Genomic DNA, 14,163 nt, shown 5'->3' on the forward strand with positions numbered 1-14,163 from the left:
AGGCACCAGCCGACCACACAGCCGCCTGAGGCCCACAGGCTGTCTCCACAGGCCGCAGGACTAAGCAGCCCGCCTCATCTCCCCGCGATCGATGTCTCTACTATAGGCCCACACCGTCCTGCAGGCTTTGCTTGTGAGGGACAGACAGAGGGCGAGGTGTCTGGGTGGCTGTGCAGGGGGAGAGGGCAGGACAACGGGGAGATAACCCCCATCACTGGCTCTGGGCTGACTCTTGAGAAGGGCCTGAAAACAGGAGGCAGAATGGCGCATGGCTGTTCACGAAGGACAGCCTTCCTCAGCCTTGTAAGGGGCCCTGGACCATCACCAGAGACTCTTCTGACAAGTTTGAGAGGGAGCCAAAAAGCGGGGTATGGAATAGGTGAGGGGAACCGTTCTCCAGGCAAGTCTGGGGGGCACTGAAGAGCACAGAGGAGGAAAGGCAGGCCATCATCCCTGGAGGGCCCAGTGGCCCATGAGGGGAGGGGGCCGCAGAAGCAGCCGGCCCCAGTCAAAAGGAGTATTTGATCACTGTCATCGTTAGAATTGCTGGCCTGAGGAGAGAAAAAGCAGACTGACTTTCAGTAAGTTGTACTAATTTTTAAGACTTCTCTGAAGCCCTGCACCGTCATGGCCAGGGCCCAGAACAGACTGCTCCCCTGGCCCCACCCAGGTTCCCCACCGGGAGTGGCCTGCCGCCGAGCTGTCAACGCTCGTGGACATTTTTCACAGAACTGCATGACAGGAAGGAGTCATTATCTCTCCTTCACAGATGAAACTGAGGCTCAAGGAGGTAAAATAACTTGCTTAAGGTCACACCGTGGTGCGTGTTAAATCCAGACGCCGAAGCTCTTTTCCCCAGAGCCCAGAGAAGGGAGGTGTCAGAAGCACTGCTGGAGGAAAGGGGTGACTGCCACGGGCACCCCTTCCTCTCATTTACCAAGTCTCTGTGCTGAGTGCACTCAAGCAAATTTTCTCGTTGAGTTTTCCCACATTCCTGTGGGACAGGGGCAGGGGTGATCATTTCTAAAGAAGGGTAAACTGAGGCTCAGGGAGTTTAAGGGGTGTGCCCAAGGTCATACAGCTTGAGAGAGAGTGGGGGCCGAAGCCCACACCCGGTTCTTCAGACTGTGCTGCTCACCCCTAAAGGATCCGCCCCCCCCCTGCCCCGCCCCAGGTGCCAGTCTCTCCGCAGGGCCTCCCTGGAGCGCTTTCTGGGGAGGGGTGCTGTGGGGAGGGCCTGGCCTGGATTTCATGCCTTCCCAAGCCGCCGAGTGGGTGGGCTGCCTGCAGATGAATCGTGGCTGTATCTCAGCTGCCACAAAATGTTCTCCTCCTCCAAATATGGATCAGCCGGCTCTAAATGGAACTCTGAATTAATCACTAATGGACTCAAGAGTCAAAGCCATTTGAAAAAATCACACATTCAGCCTGCCAGAAATCAAGGAGCCCGTGCAGTGGCTCCCTCCCAGACACGGGGAGGGGCTGTCTGCAGGCTCAGAGGCCCCGCGACAGGGGAGACCAGCCCCACAGCTCACACTCTGTGGGAACTTGGACCTGTCACATCCCTTCTTGTGCCTCAGTTGCCCTTCTGTAAAATGACTCAGTGACCCCCACTGCTCCCTCCAGTTCAGGCCTCCTATGGCTATTGTATGCCCTTCTCTGCACCCTTGCCTCTGAGGCCCTATTTAGTGATATTCAACTGGGTTCCACGTTAGAAACATGTGGGGAGCCTGTGAAAGCACCCATATCCACCCCTAGAGACTCTCATTCAAGGCCAGGGTCGGGGCAGGACCTCTACGTTCTATGAGCTTCCACGTTCCTCTCTTGCAAGCAGGACTGAGAACACAGCTCTGGTGCAGCCTCCATTTCTCCTCTTTCTCCCGGGCTCAGCTCCTGGGCCCATGGGGTCAGTAGTCCTTTGCCCTACAGGACAGCCGGCAGTCATTTTATAAATAGCCCTATCTTTAGCCTGAAAAGGTAGCTTTTATGATCTGCTCCTTTCAAGCTGTGTGGCTTGGACAAACCACTTCATTTCTCTGAACCAGTTTCCTCATTTGCAGAAAAAGAGATAATAAAAGCATGAAAATAACAGCTAGCTCCTGGTCAGCACTGACCCACGTGCCCGGTGCTGTTCTGACCCCTGACATGCATTTGATCATTTAATTGTCCTAATAACAACCATGTGAGGTTAGGTTCCAGTACTTTTGTATCAGGCTTTTTGTAAGTGTGGGAACAGGCTCAGCAAAGAAATGCATCCATGGTCACACAACTAGAAGGAGCAGAGCTGAGCCTCCAGCCCAGCCCCTTGGCTTCCGGGAAGCCAGCTCGTAACCATGCTGCCTGCTGACCTTGACCCAGTGATGGGTGCTCCAGGAGGGCCAGGCGCTAATGGCCAGGACAAGGCCTGGAGGCTGGGAAATGTTGGGACCTCAGGGGTGTTAAGAGGGAAGAGAGGCCCTCATGGCCGGTCAGCCTGTGTGGGGGCTAGAGGCAAAGCTTCAGGCTCCCCAGGCAGACTCACACGCAGCCCACAATCATGACGGGGCAGCCCCTGAGTGACACCGAGCAGGGCAAGTGGCTCAGACTGAGTCGGGCCAACCTGGGCTCCAACCCTGGAGGTCTAAAGGAAGCCACAGGTGCCCTCCTGCGCTCAGGCCCCAGACATGGAGTCTGTGGCCACGGCTGAAGATAAAGACCTGGAAGGGCCGTGTGCTGAGCCCAAAGAGACATCTGGAAGTCGGGGGCTTCTCAGGGAACAATTGAATCAGAAGTCAGGGAGGGCTGACTTGGAGCTGAGGCTGAAAGGGACAAGCTGTGAAAGAAAATCCCCACCGGCTAGAAATTGAGGGTGGACAGACCCCTCCTGGGGGAGCCCGGCCAAGGCAGCCCCGAGACCAGAGTGTGTCACATGTGGTCTACCCCTCCCGCTGTGTGTCATCTGCAGATCTGGTGACCAGGCCTTTGTGTCCTCTGCACAGCACAGATAAGAAGGTGGGAAAGTAAAAAAAAAAAAAAAAAAGGTGAGAAAGTATTAGATGAGGGCAGAGCCACCCTCGTCCAGAGGTTACTTGTCTCTCAGTCTCTTGGATCCTTTTCTCAGCTGAACCGATCTCTCCAACTGCACCGTCAGCCAGGCTGTATGTCTTTGTCACATTAACAGGAAAATCACCACGCGTCTTCGGAGGCCACATAGGACAATTGTCCAAAAGGGACTGGGGTTTAGTCTAGCCCCACTGATCCACTTTCTCTCCTGAGTGCTGCTGCAGCTGCCACTGGGTGGGCGTTTCGGCACTGCCCTTCACCTTGCGGACAATGCAGCCACGCTAACGCCGACGTGAGCCCGGGCCCCTCCAAGAAGCTAACCTATGATCAGCATGCATGTGTGTGTGTCCTTCCACACATACTCTCGTGTGTGTGTGTGTGTGTGTGTGTGTGTGTGTGTGTGTGTGTGTGTACGCGCGCGCATGCGCGCATGTAGAATCTTTTGTTTTACAAAAACGGAAGCAACCTGGATATGCCTGTCTAGCTTACCAAGATATCACCGTTTACTTACTCGTGGTAATAGAGCACATCCTCCAAAATCTTCCTCGGACAAGTTGCGTAAGAGGTCATTTTTAAAAGCAATTTGCATGTCAAAAAAATAGTTACTTCACTTTCACTCTTGATTACTAGTTTAACTGTGACTTCATTCTAGATTGGAATTTTTTCCTTATAATTTTGAAGTTTAGCCACTGTCTTCCAAGTCCCAAACCATTCTGATTCCTGGTCCTCTGTAGGTCTTTTGTTTTTGGTTTTGTCTTCTCTATGGAAGCTTTTTGCCTCTTGTCATTATCTCTGGTGTTCTGAAATGTTATGATGACATGATTTAATGCAGACTTTTAAATGTTCTCTTCAAATATCTAGTGTCCCTCAGCTTCCAATTCATAACCTAACAAGTGAGGCTCTCAAAAGCCAGCCAGGAGCTTGCCTGTCATTGGGGCTGGTGGTCCTGAGGCAAGAGCCTGTCTGCTCAACTCTGTCCAGCTGAGTGCCTGTCTTCTGCTGGCCTGGGCAAGGGGTGCCTAGCGGCTGGCAGGGCAAGAGAAGGAATCACATAAGACTTTCAATCCCCCTTTCTGGACCTGGACGGAGCACTCATATACCGTGCCGTTTATGCCCCCTGCAATCCCATGAGGAGGCCTGAGAGTCTGCAGCCCTCACACTGCATGACGCTTGTCTTCAGTCCAGAGCCTTCCCTGCTGGACGGGAACCTGCATGATGACGGGCACGTGGACTACTCCCCGTTATGCTCCCAAGGCCCTCATGGTGTCTGACCCATGGCAGGCTCTGAAGAGAGGCTTGGGGAGGGAGCCAGGGCTTAGAGCACATCCAAGTTTACCCAGCCAGGCTTCAGACCTGCTTCCTAAGTCCGCTCTTCCTTCCCCCCATGACCCCAAGAGGCCCCATCCACATCTGTGATTCTGTGAAGCAATCCTGCCTTGGAGCCCCTGGTGGCTTGATGCCTGAGGTTTCGCTCAACTCCCGTTGGGCCCTGGAATCCTGCCGTTGGGCTCTCCTGGCGGGGGTCTGTCTCTGCCTGCCGGTCTCATCTCCAGGGTTCCGCAGTGCTAGGCGGGGACCATACTCAGGGACCAGCATGAGACCATACCAGGACGAGAGCTCAGCTCAAGGGGAGGGAAAGGGGCCCTTTGACTCACCACAGGATCTCATTTCTGGTCAGGAAGGTCAGGGCCTACAACAAACCACAGAGAGGTGACCTGCCCACTCCATCCGGTCCTGCTCCGGCCCCCTGGGGAGGGGGGAGTTTCAGGGACCTGGGGAGGAGAAGCCCATGCTCTTATCCTACAGCTGGCAAAATGGCTCCGGGTGGTGGCAGAGGAGCAAACCCCAGGCTCTGACAGCCTTGGGAAGGAGCATGTTGTCACAGAGCTGGAGAGAGGTTTGAAGTCAAGACTACAACCCTGGGCTCTGGAGCCAGAGACAAATGGGGAAGGAGGCCTCGGTGGACCGGTCTGCCTCGTCTGGACGCAGGTTTGTCAAAGGCAACAGCTACCGCTCTCTGGTCTCAGGCAAGAGCTTCCCCGTTCATCCCACCTGCCTCCAGAAGCTTCCCCCACCTCTGCCCAGAACATCCTGCCTCATCTACCCACCTGGTATTCTTCCAAGTCCTCCCAGTGCATCTGGTGCCTCAAACACTGCCCCATGCCAACCCCACCCTTCTCTCCGCCTGCAGTAGAACCTCAGCCCCAAGGGCTCAGCAGGTGAGGTGACCAGGTGATCCAGTTGCTATGGTGGCCCACATTCCACCTTCTGCCCATTCTATTCGAGCCTCTGAGTGAGCAAAGGAGCAGATTCTTTTGGTTCCCAAGGCTAATAGACGTCCTCCCCCTACACACAAACAGCAACCAGAAAGGCAACCCAATAACAGGGTTGAGAGTCATACTGTTGGCTCATGAGTCGCTCTGGCTGGGTTCAAATCCCAGATCTGCCACACGCTGACATGTGACCTTGGGCAAGTTACTCAACATCTCTGGATCTTAATTTCCTCATCTATAAAATGAAGGTGGTAGTTGCGGGATTGCTGCAAGGATTATTTGAGTAATACACATAATAGTGTTAGCACATTATAGGTGCTCGGTAATGTCAGTTAGCTATTAGGACCACATCCCAAATACTGGGCCAGGCGTGGGGACACAGTGATGAATAAGCATAGACTCTGACCTCAAGAAGTGACCAAAAGAGCACAGAAAAGGGCGTTCCACCCCATTGACCAGGGTCCCTGCAGGAACAGAGGGCACACTCAAATCAGGGTAACTTGAAGAAGGTCTAATAACCCACAATGGCAAGGTCAGGGTGTGGGGAAGCCACACAGGAGAGCAGAATCTGGGCCAGTAACCCCAGAGCTGCTACCAGTCCCGGCCCAACACACATGGACTAAATACCCCAGCTTCACTCTCTCTTCTTCCTCTGCGCTCCTGGGAGGATGAGGAACAGGGTAGAGAGTGAATCTGGAAAGACGGAGAAGACCAGCATGAGCCATCAATTCTACAGGCCAGGAGGGTCCTCCCCAAACCATGTCCCCTGTCCCTGCTTCCAGGATGGTCTGCACGTCCACCCTCACACTGTCCTAGGTAAACATCCCAGGGGCTTTCTGATAGAGTGAATTTATATCTCTGGAAATGGAACTGCTCATTTTTCTTCATCTGTCCTCCATGGAGGTAGCCTGACGGAAGAAACCCAGGGGCCCTCAATCCTTCGTTCACTTGGGGACACAGGTGGGGCAGCTATAGTGTGCCAAGTACTTGGCTTGACCCTGGGGGAGATGAGTGAATGGTTTCAGCCCTCGAGAAACAGAGACTCACCACGCACACGCACACGCACACACACACACACACACCAGGGGAGATTGAGCAGATGCCAGCAGAGCGCTCATAGTACAGAATTATGGGTATTTGTAAGTAGAAAGCAATTTGCATGTCAAAAAAATAGTTACTTCACTTTCACTCTTGATTACTAGTTTAACTGTGACTTCATTCTAGATTGGAATTTTTTCCTTATAATTTTGAAGGAAATTTTCCTTATTATTTCTGCTGGGCAGAAAGTCTTCCTGGAGGTGGTAGCATTTATGTGATTGTTACAATGTCATGGTTAAGAACATAGGCAGGCTGCCTCAACTTGGGCAAGTCATGAAACTGTTCTAAGCCTCGGTTCCCTCATTTGTAAAATGGGAACAATAAATCCCCACTTTATAGAATTATTGCAAGGATACAATTAAATAATAGCTATAGAAAACTCTTACTTAGCAAGACACCTGTCACATAGTGAGTGTTCAGTAAAGGGTAAATAATATTATTACTTTTTAAAGCTGGGCCTGAGGGAAAAGGGGAGGATTTTTTAGCAGGCAATGTCAGTAATTAAATCCCATCCTCTGGTAAGCCCTTTGAGCTCCTACTCTCATTGACTCGAGCAGCTTCTCTCCGCCAAGTGTGTGTGTGGGGTGGGCAGGGGATGGCTCCTTCACCCTGGGGAAGGTGGACACAGGTGCAGTCCCGCGATGCTGTGGGGTCACTCAGCTAGCCAGTAGGCAAGTGGGGGTCCACAGCACCAGGCGGGAGGCCGGCGAGCCGGAGGATCACCCCCTGAAAGGCTGTCTCCTTCTCAAGCCTGGCTCAGTCCCCCCGAGAGAGCAAGGTGCAAGCGTCAAGCGTGGCAGGGGCTGGTATGTCCTTTAACACCTGGTTGACACTCGCTAAAAGGAGAAAAACAAACTAGAGAACAGCCCTGGGGCTCAGAGCTTTAGCTACTTATTCGACAACTATTTATCGAGCTCGGCTGTGGAGATCGTGACTGAGACAGGCCCTGCCTGCGTGGCACCAGACACGCAGAGGAAAAGCACCATTCCCTAGATAGTGATGAGCACTGGGAAGACACAAAGCAAGGATGGGAGGAAAGGGGGGTCTGAGAGGCTCTCTGGGGAGGCACCCTCTGAGCAGAGTCCTGAGTGACAGGGAGAGGTGAGCCAGTCCAGAGCGGCTTTCCAGACCTGTGAAGCACGGCCTCTAGCTAGAATTAAAGAACATTTTGTTTTTTGTTCTTTTGTTTACCCGGTACATTCCAGTTTGAAAATGATGCAGGTTTGCCACTTATAACTGTGATATAAAGTTTCCTTTATAAATATATTTAATTAAAAGAAATAGGAGCCCATTTAAAGAAAAATATTAAATAAATAATCATACAGGTGGTAAAAGAACATGCCAGAAATCACAAAGGTCTTCTCTGTGTCTGTCTCCCTCTCTCTCTCTCTCACATACACACACACACACACACACACACACACACACAACCAACATTTGCAAACTCTGTTACCCACCTCTCTCCTTTCCTTTTCACCCCCTAAGCCCTCCCTAAAATGCTGCACACCCTCAACCCCACGCAGGCTCTGCCATTTCTTCCTAGAGAGGATTTTCACTGGTTCCCACAAATAACAACAGAAACAGTAATATCACCTTACATTTGCATATCCCTCTGTAATTCCAAAATACTTTTCTATTAGCATCTCATTTGTCCAAGAAATAAAAAAAAAAAAGGAAGAAAATTCCCCCAAACTGATCCTGACTTCAGTACACTAATCAATCAGCATCCCCACCTGCCTCCAGCCTGTTGAATCTCAGACTCCTCTCCAACAGGGGTTTTGAAAGGGGTGTGATTGAACAGAGAGCAGACCCAGGCCCGCCCAGGCAGTTCTGGTGTCCTTCTTCTCCAAGGTCTGCCCCTGCACGAACCCTCTGAACCCTCCAAGGGGAACGGAATGCTTTCTTTGCAAAATTTCCATCACCTTGCAGTGAACGCTGCAGACTATTAAAACGGCAACCCCTCATCTGACCTTGATTTAGATGTCTCTTAAAATCCAAAAGGGGCTGAAAAGTAAACTGTATCCAGAACATATGAAGAACTCTTATAACTCAACAATAAAAAGACAAATAACCAACTAAAAAATGGGCAAAGGATCTGAAGAGCTATTTCTCCAAAGAAGGTACACAAATGGCCAATGAATGCATGAAAAGATGCTCACCATCCTTCACACTGCCCACCCACTAGGATGGCCGAAACCAAAAGACATGAAGTGTCAGGCAGGATGTGGAGAAACCTCATACACTGCTGGTGGGAACGTTAAATGGTAATGGTACATCCACTGTGGGAAAGAGTTTGACACATCCTCAAACTGTTAAGCAGAGTTACCATGTGACCCAGCAATTCCACTCCGGGCTATGTACCCAAGAGAAATAAAAACATTCGTCCCCATAAAAACTTGTACATGAACATTCATAGTCGCTTTCTTCATAACAGCCAAAAAGTGGAGACAGCCCAAATGTTCATCAACTGGCGAATGTATAGATAAAATGCGGCATATCCGTACAGCGGAGCATTAACCAGCAACGAAAATAAATGAAGTATTGATAGTACAACATGGATGAAGCTTAACAACATTCTACTAAATGAGGGAAGCTAGTCACCAGAGGCACCTATTGTAGGATTCCATTTACACGAAATGTCCAGAAGAAACAAATCCAGAGATGCAGAAAGTAGATTAGTGATTTCCAGGAGCCGGCAGAGGGGAGACTGGGGGCGGGAGGCAGTTTACTGCTAATGAGTTTGGAGTTTCTTTTTGGGGTGATGACAATATTCTAAAAGTGGGTAGTGGTGATGTTTGTACAATTCTGTGAATACAGTAAGAAATACTGAGTTGTTCACTTTTGAGCCGGAACTGTAGGGCATGTCAATTATATCTTAATAAAGCAGTTATTAAAAATTTCAAGGAGTGTTTATGTCCTAACCTAGTGACTGGCGCATGGCAGGTCCACCGTGAATATTATTTGAGGAACATGTAAATGAGATTATATCTTGAAATAGTTTCAGATCTGTTTCCTCAGCCTGTGAGTCTTAGAGCCCAGGGGGTCCCACCCACTGTGGTTCGTCAGTGCGGGGGCAAGGAGAGATCATGCTGGAGCAAGTCACTGCCCAGCTTTGAACATCAACTAGATTTTTGTTTGAGTTCCCGGCAACCAAGTGGACTGGAAAGCCATCCTTTGTCTGGAGAAAGGATTTTTCTAAATTCCTTTGTTGTGGCAAGAGGCACGTCAAGGGGGTGTAGATCCTGGACTCTGTAGAGGCATTCTCAGCAGGCAGAGGAAGAGGATGGGAGGTTTGCCCTTGCAGTCTTGGGGACAATGAGGATGAAGAAGAGAGCGAGGAATCTAGACCGTCATGAGCTCACTACCCCAGGGTGAGGGTGCAAGCGTGCTTAGAAATGTCCCTGGGAGCTGAGAGTCTCGCGCTTGAGTCATCCTTCCCTGAGCTCATTGACCGTGGCGGGGTGGGGGGGGCATGACACCTCTAGAAGTCTGCCTGATACTCAGCCTGTGCACAGGGCAGGACAAAGCTGGCCAGGGAGGCATGACCAAGGCAGGATTCCTGGCCTCCCTGGCCATGCAGGGGACCCAGAAATTCTCACGTGCCCCAGGGAGAGGACTGGAGAGGTGGAGAGCTCAGGCAAAGGCCTGGCCAGGAGGAAGAGCCCACTAAGGCACTTTTCCAGGGACAAACAGGATGCTAAAACTCCCACAGTGCACATCAACACATTACCCGGAAGGCCAGGTCATGCCTTGTGGGACCCTAGCAAAAATGCACAGAACACGCATGGATCCAAGGATGTCTCCTCATGGCCAGAGGAGCCCCCTCATGCACCCAGATGCTGACATGGGGGAAAGAAGTGGGCACAAAACCTGAAATTCTGAATATTTGCATAGAGGGGACTGGTTCCTCCAAAAAGGATTTCTTTAGTTTTCTATTTACATTGCCCTGGGAGGAGTAGGGATTGTGTTGGGGCGCATGGCTAGAAACTGAGAGTGAGTCTTTGAATAGATGGAAGATTTAAACGGGAAAGACATCATTCAACTTGGAAGACCCTGAAATATTATTTAGGGGATGGAAGCTTGAGAGGATCCAAGCAGTTCTAGAGAATAAACTCTCTTTCCTTTGCACACACCCAAGGAAAGACTCCACAACTAGGTCAGGAGAGCACCAACGTAGGAGAAGCTGGAGCGACCAGGGAAGCCAGGGAGAGAGCCCCGGTCTAGGGAGGGCTGATCCAGTGGGCCCTAGAGACCATCACCCGAGGAGCGAGGCTGGAGTCTGCACACTGATGGTGGTGGGGAGGAGGAGGGGGCCCGTCACGCCCCACCCCACCCACAGCCCTCAGGCAGGATGCCTGCTCTCCATAGCACACATCACCTTCCCCAGGGTTGTGCCAGTCCTACCCAGACCCAACTCCAGGGCACTTAACTGCCTCAGGGTCTGCCTTCTGGGGTGAAGGTGGAAGTGAGCATCTGTTTGGAGGAGACTGAGCCTCCTGACTGATGACTACAGATCCCGAGGCAGCGGTAGGAAGCTGGTAGATAGATACACCTAAGGGCAACACAAGTCGGATCACCTGGAATTAGTGAAGACTTCACAGGTTAAAGGCACCATCAGCCACAAGACTCCCCTCACTTCAGATGCCAGCCATAAGTTCTGGGGTTCCCAGGCCTCCTGTACTTCCGACCAAACAGCCACTATCCCCTCAAATTTGATAATTCACTAGAACGAACGACTCACAGAACTCAGGGAAGCACTGTCCTGACGACCGCAGTTTTATTTAAAGGGCACAAATCAGGACCAGACAAATGAAGAGACACCTCTTAGTGTGAGTCTGAAAGAGTCTCACATGTGAAGCTTCTGTGCTCTTAGGATGTACCACCCTCCTGGATGTGTCACACAAACTAGGAAGAGCTCACCTGAGCCTCAGTCCAGAGCTTTTCTCGGGCTTTCATGATGTAAACATTGATGGAATCATTGGTCATGTGATTCCACTTAATCTCCAGCCCCTCTACCCTTCCCAGAGGACAGGCTGACATCACCTGTCTCAAAACCCCAACCCTCTTCCAGCCTGGCCTGCCCCTGTCCTGAGTCATCTGATTAGCATGAACTCAGTCATGGAGCACCCACCACTTTTAACGAAGACACTCCTATCATTTGGGAAATTCCCCAAATTTAGAGGTTACCTCCCATGAGCCAGGGACATAAGTCACCCAAATTCTTTGCTATACAGGACTAGGAAATCTGGGGTTGGGGATGGGGTACAGTTAGAGAGATGAAAATCCTTTCCTCTCCCCGAGGAGGGTGAAATTTATTTGGGGGTTAAAAAGATTCACGCAGAGGAAGAATGTGGACAGATAATATCTTGAAGCTTAAACCTTCATGTTCTTTTCCACCTTCTCATAAAAGACATTTTTTTTTCCTTTCTTCGTCTCCCATTCACATTGCCTGGGGACAAAGTGAATTGTCATGGCAGAGGGAAAAGGCTAGAAGCAGCCACCGTTAACAAATCAGACTTTTGGCGAATCCAAAGGAAAGGCTGAGGGAAGCCGGGCCCAGAATTTATAACAGAAGGACAGAGAAGAAGCATCATAGCACTGGAGGGGCGGAGTGAGGCTCTCCCAACGAGGAGCACCGCCATTGCCAGGCCTGGGGATCCCCGAGCTTGCAGGCAGACCCTCTTTTAGACTTTGGGGGAGCACCACTCATGACCAGGGGAGGAGCAGTGTGAGTGCGCCACTTCCTTACCGTGGTAGGGCACGCCATTCTAGACCCAGCCTGGCGCGCACTCGTTTGCCAAAGATCTGCTGAGGCCCGTCTGAATTGCCCAGGTGGACAGACACCCCCCATCCCCACTTCCAATGGCTCTGGACACCAAGAACTCCCTAGAAAAGAGGGTGGGGGGGCTCGACACGCGGAGGGGAGAGGACTGGTGGCAGTGGGGGAGGAGAGCCCCACCACCACGTTGCAAGGACATGGATGGATGGTGATGCTTCTGCCCCTCTGTAACTTGTATCAAATGTCCCGGTGCCCCAGGTCCCACCTTGACATCGGGTCCTGTTGCGGGGACAGGCGTCCCTGAGCTTGGCCTGTCTCCAACTATTGCCTCAAGGATGCTTGCCCTTTCTGCCCCAGAATGTCTCTACCAAGCAGCCTCCTCAGTCTTGGTGAGCACAGCCCCGAAGTTCAGGTGACACTCCTGAGGGTGAAAGCCCACCCGCGGGGGTGGGAGCCGGTGGAGAAAGGCTGCCAGGCTTGACTTCTGGCTGACAGCTCTGGGAGGGGTTCTGTGGCTTCTCAGCAAGTCCCGGTGAGGTCATGGCCCTTCGAGACAGGTGATCTGGACACACTCACCTAGCTGGGCTTTTCCTCTCCCCAGTCCCTCACGCCTACTTCCTGGGGCCGGCGCGCACAGAAACCACCTACACAAACGTCCTGGTTTCCGTCCTGCTTCCCGCTTCCTTGTGACTCCTCCTTGGAACGCCCGAGGTATTGTCTGGAGCCTAGGGAGGGGGCAGGGGCGTGCGACTGATTGGAGTCGTTCTGAATCTTGGGTTCTAAATTTCCATAGGCAAACCTTAAAGATCATCTCTCTGGATTCCTTCATTTTATAGATGAGCAGGCTCAGCGCTGGAGAGGAAACCTGTCTTCGATCCCGTGGGGAGAGGCTGGGTCTAGAAACCTGCTCCTCCCTGCCCGATCTCCCCAACAACAGGCCTCTAGGAGCCGCTTGCTGGAGGTTCACTGAATTGATTCAATGAGATCCTATCTGTGAAAATGCCTTGTAAACTGTGAAGCATTATATAAATGCTATTTGTCATGATTTGTGCCAGGCCTGGGACTGGAACCCAGATCTGCTGGCTCCCCAGCCAGGGTGCTAAGTCCGACAATAAGAAGACTGCATTAGACTGTTTAGAATTCCTCATTTTTATGATCACACTCTCAGAATCTTGCTAGCTAAAAGCCTCATATCCCAGCTGCCCCCCCTCCGCTACGCACTCCCCGTGTTGCTTTCTGTGGGGGAGGTGGGGGTGCGGGGTGGCTGGCTGTCTTGTCCTTGCTGGTCTTTTACTCACTTATTCAAAACATTACTGACGAATCTGCTAAGATGTTCCAGGCACCTTGCTCGTGCTGGGATAGAGTGGTGACCAAGGAGTCAGAGCCCAGTAGGGGAGAAACCTCAACAATCCCCTGATTCACAGTTTATTCTGATGTGCTGAGTGACAGCAACCTCATGAGGCACCTAACAAACTGGGGCGGGGAGGTGGTCAGGGAAGCTCCTACGAGGAGGGGACATTGAGCTGAGACCTGAAGGATGAACAGGAGAGAAGCAGACAGGAAAGGAGAAGCTGTTTTCAGGCAGGAGAAGGGCCTGTGTGAAGCCCTCCACCTCCCACCCCAGGGCAAGAGGAAGTCAAGGCAAGGCGCTCCAGAACCGAGAAGGCGCTCAGGATGGAACGTGCCAAGGGCTGCTGAGCCTGGGAGGGGGTTTAGGGTAGAACAGCCGGGTGGTGGCTCCTTGAGGGTTTATCTTCAAAGGCTTTCTTAAAAGCAGCGGGACGTCATTGAACGATGCTATGCAGAGAAATGACATAATCAGATTTTTGTTTTCAAGAGATCACTCTGCTATCTGGTGGCTGGTGAACATGCTGGAAGGAGACCAGCATGGCTTTGGGGAGGAACGTGAGGAGACTACAGAATACCCGAGGGGAGGGGAACGGTCCTGGGACAGGGCTCTGGTGGCAGGGA

The 14,163-nt window shown here is 51.7% G+C and overlaps 1 protein-coding gene across 2 annotated transcripts in view; it reads right to left on the minus strand.

Annotated features, from left to right (window-relative positions):
• The window catches only part of CIB4 (calcium and integrin binding family member 4), a 46,581-nt gene extending 41,377 nt beyond the window's left edge, over positions 1-5,204 (minus strand). For both annotated transcript variants that reach the window (XM_088026170.1, XM_028099403.2), the window contains exons 1-2: positions 5,151-5,204; positions 4,698-4,732 (exon numbers count right to left, since the gene is read on the minus strand). In XM_088026170.1, coding sequence (XP_087882296.1) covers positions 4,698-4,732; positions 5,151-5,204 — 89 coding nt within the window. The remainder of the gene's footprint in view (positions 1-4,697; positions 4,733-5,150) is intronic.
• Between the last annotated feature and the right edge of the window lie 8,959 nt (positions 5,205-14,163).

This window comes from Eumetopias jubatus, unplaced genomic scaffold (genome assembly GCF_037043125.1).
Source record: "Eumetopias jubatus isolate StellerSeaLion01/CBP00866 unplaced genomic scaffold, mEumJub1_p1.0 scaffold_9, whole genome shotgun sequence".
Classification (NCBI taxonomy): domain Eukaryota; kingdom Metazoa; phylum Chordata; class Mammalia; order Carnivora; family Otariidae; genus Eumetopias; species Eumetopias jubatus.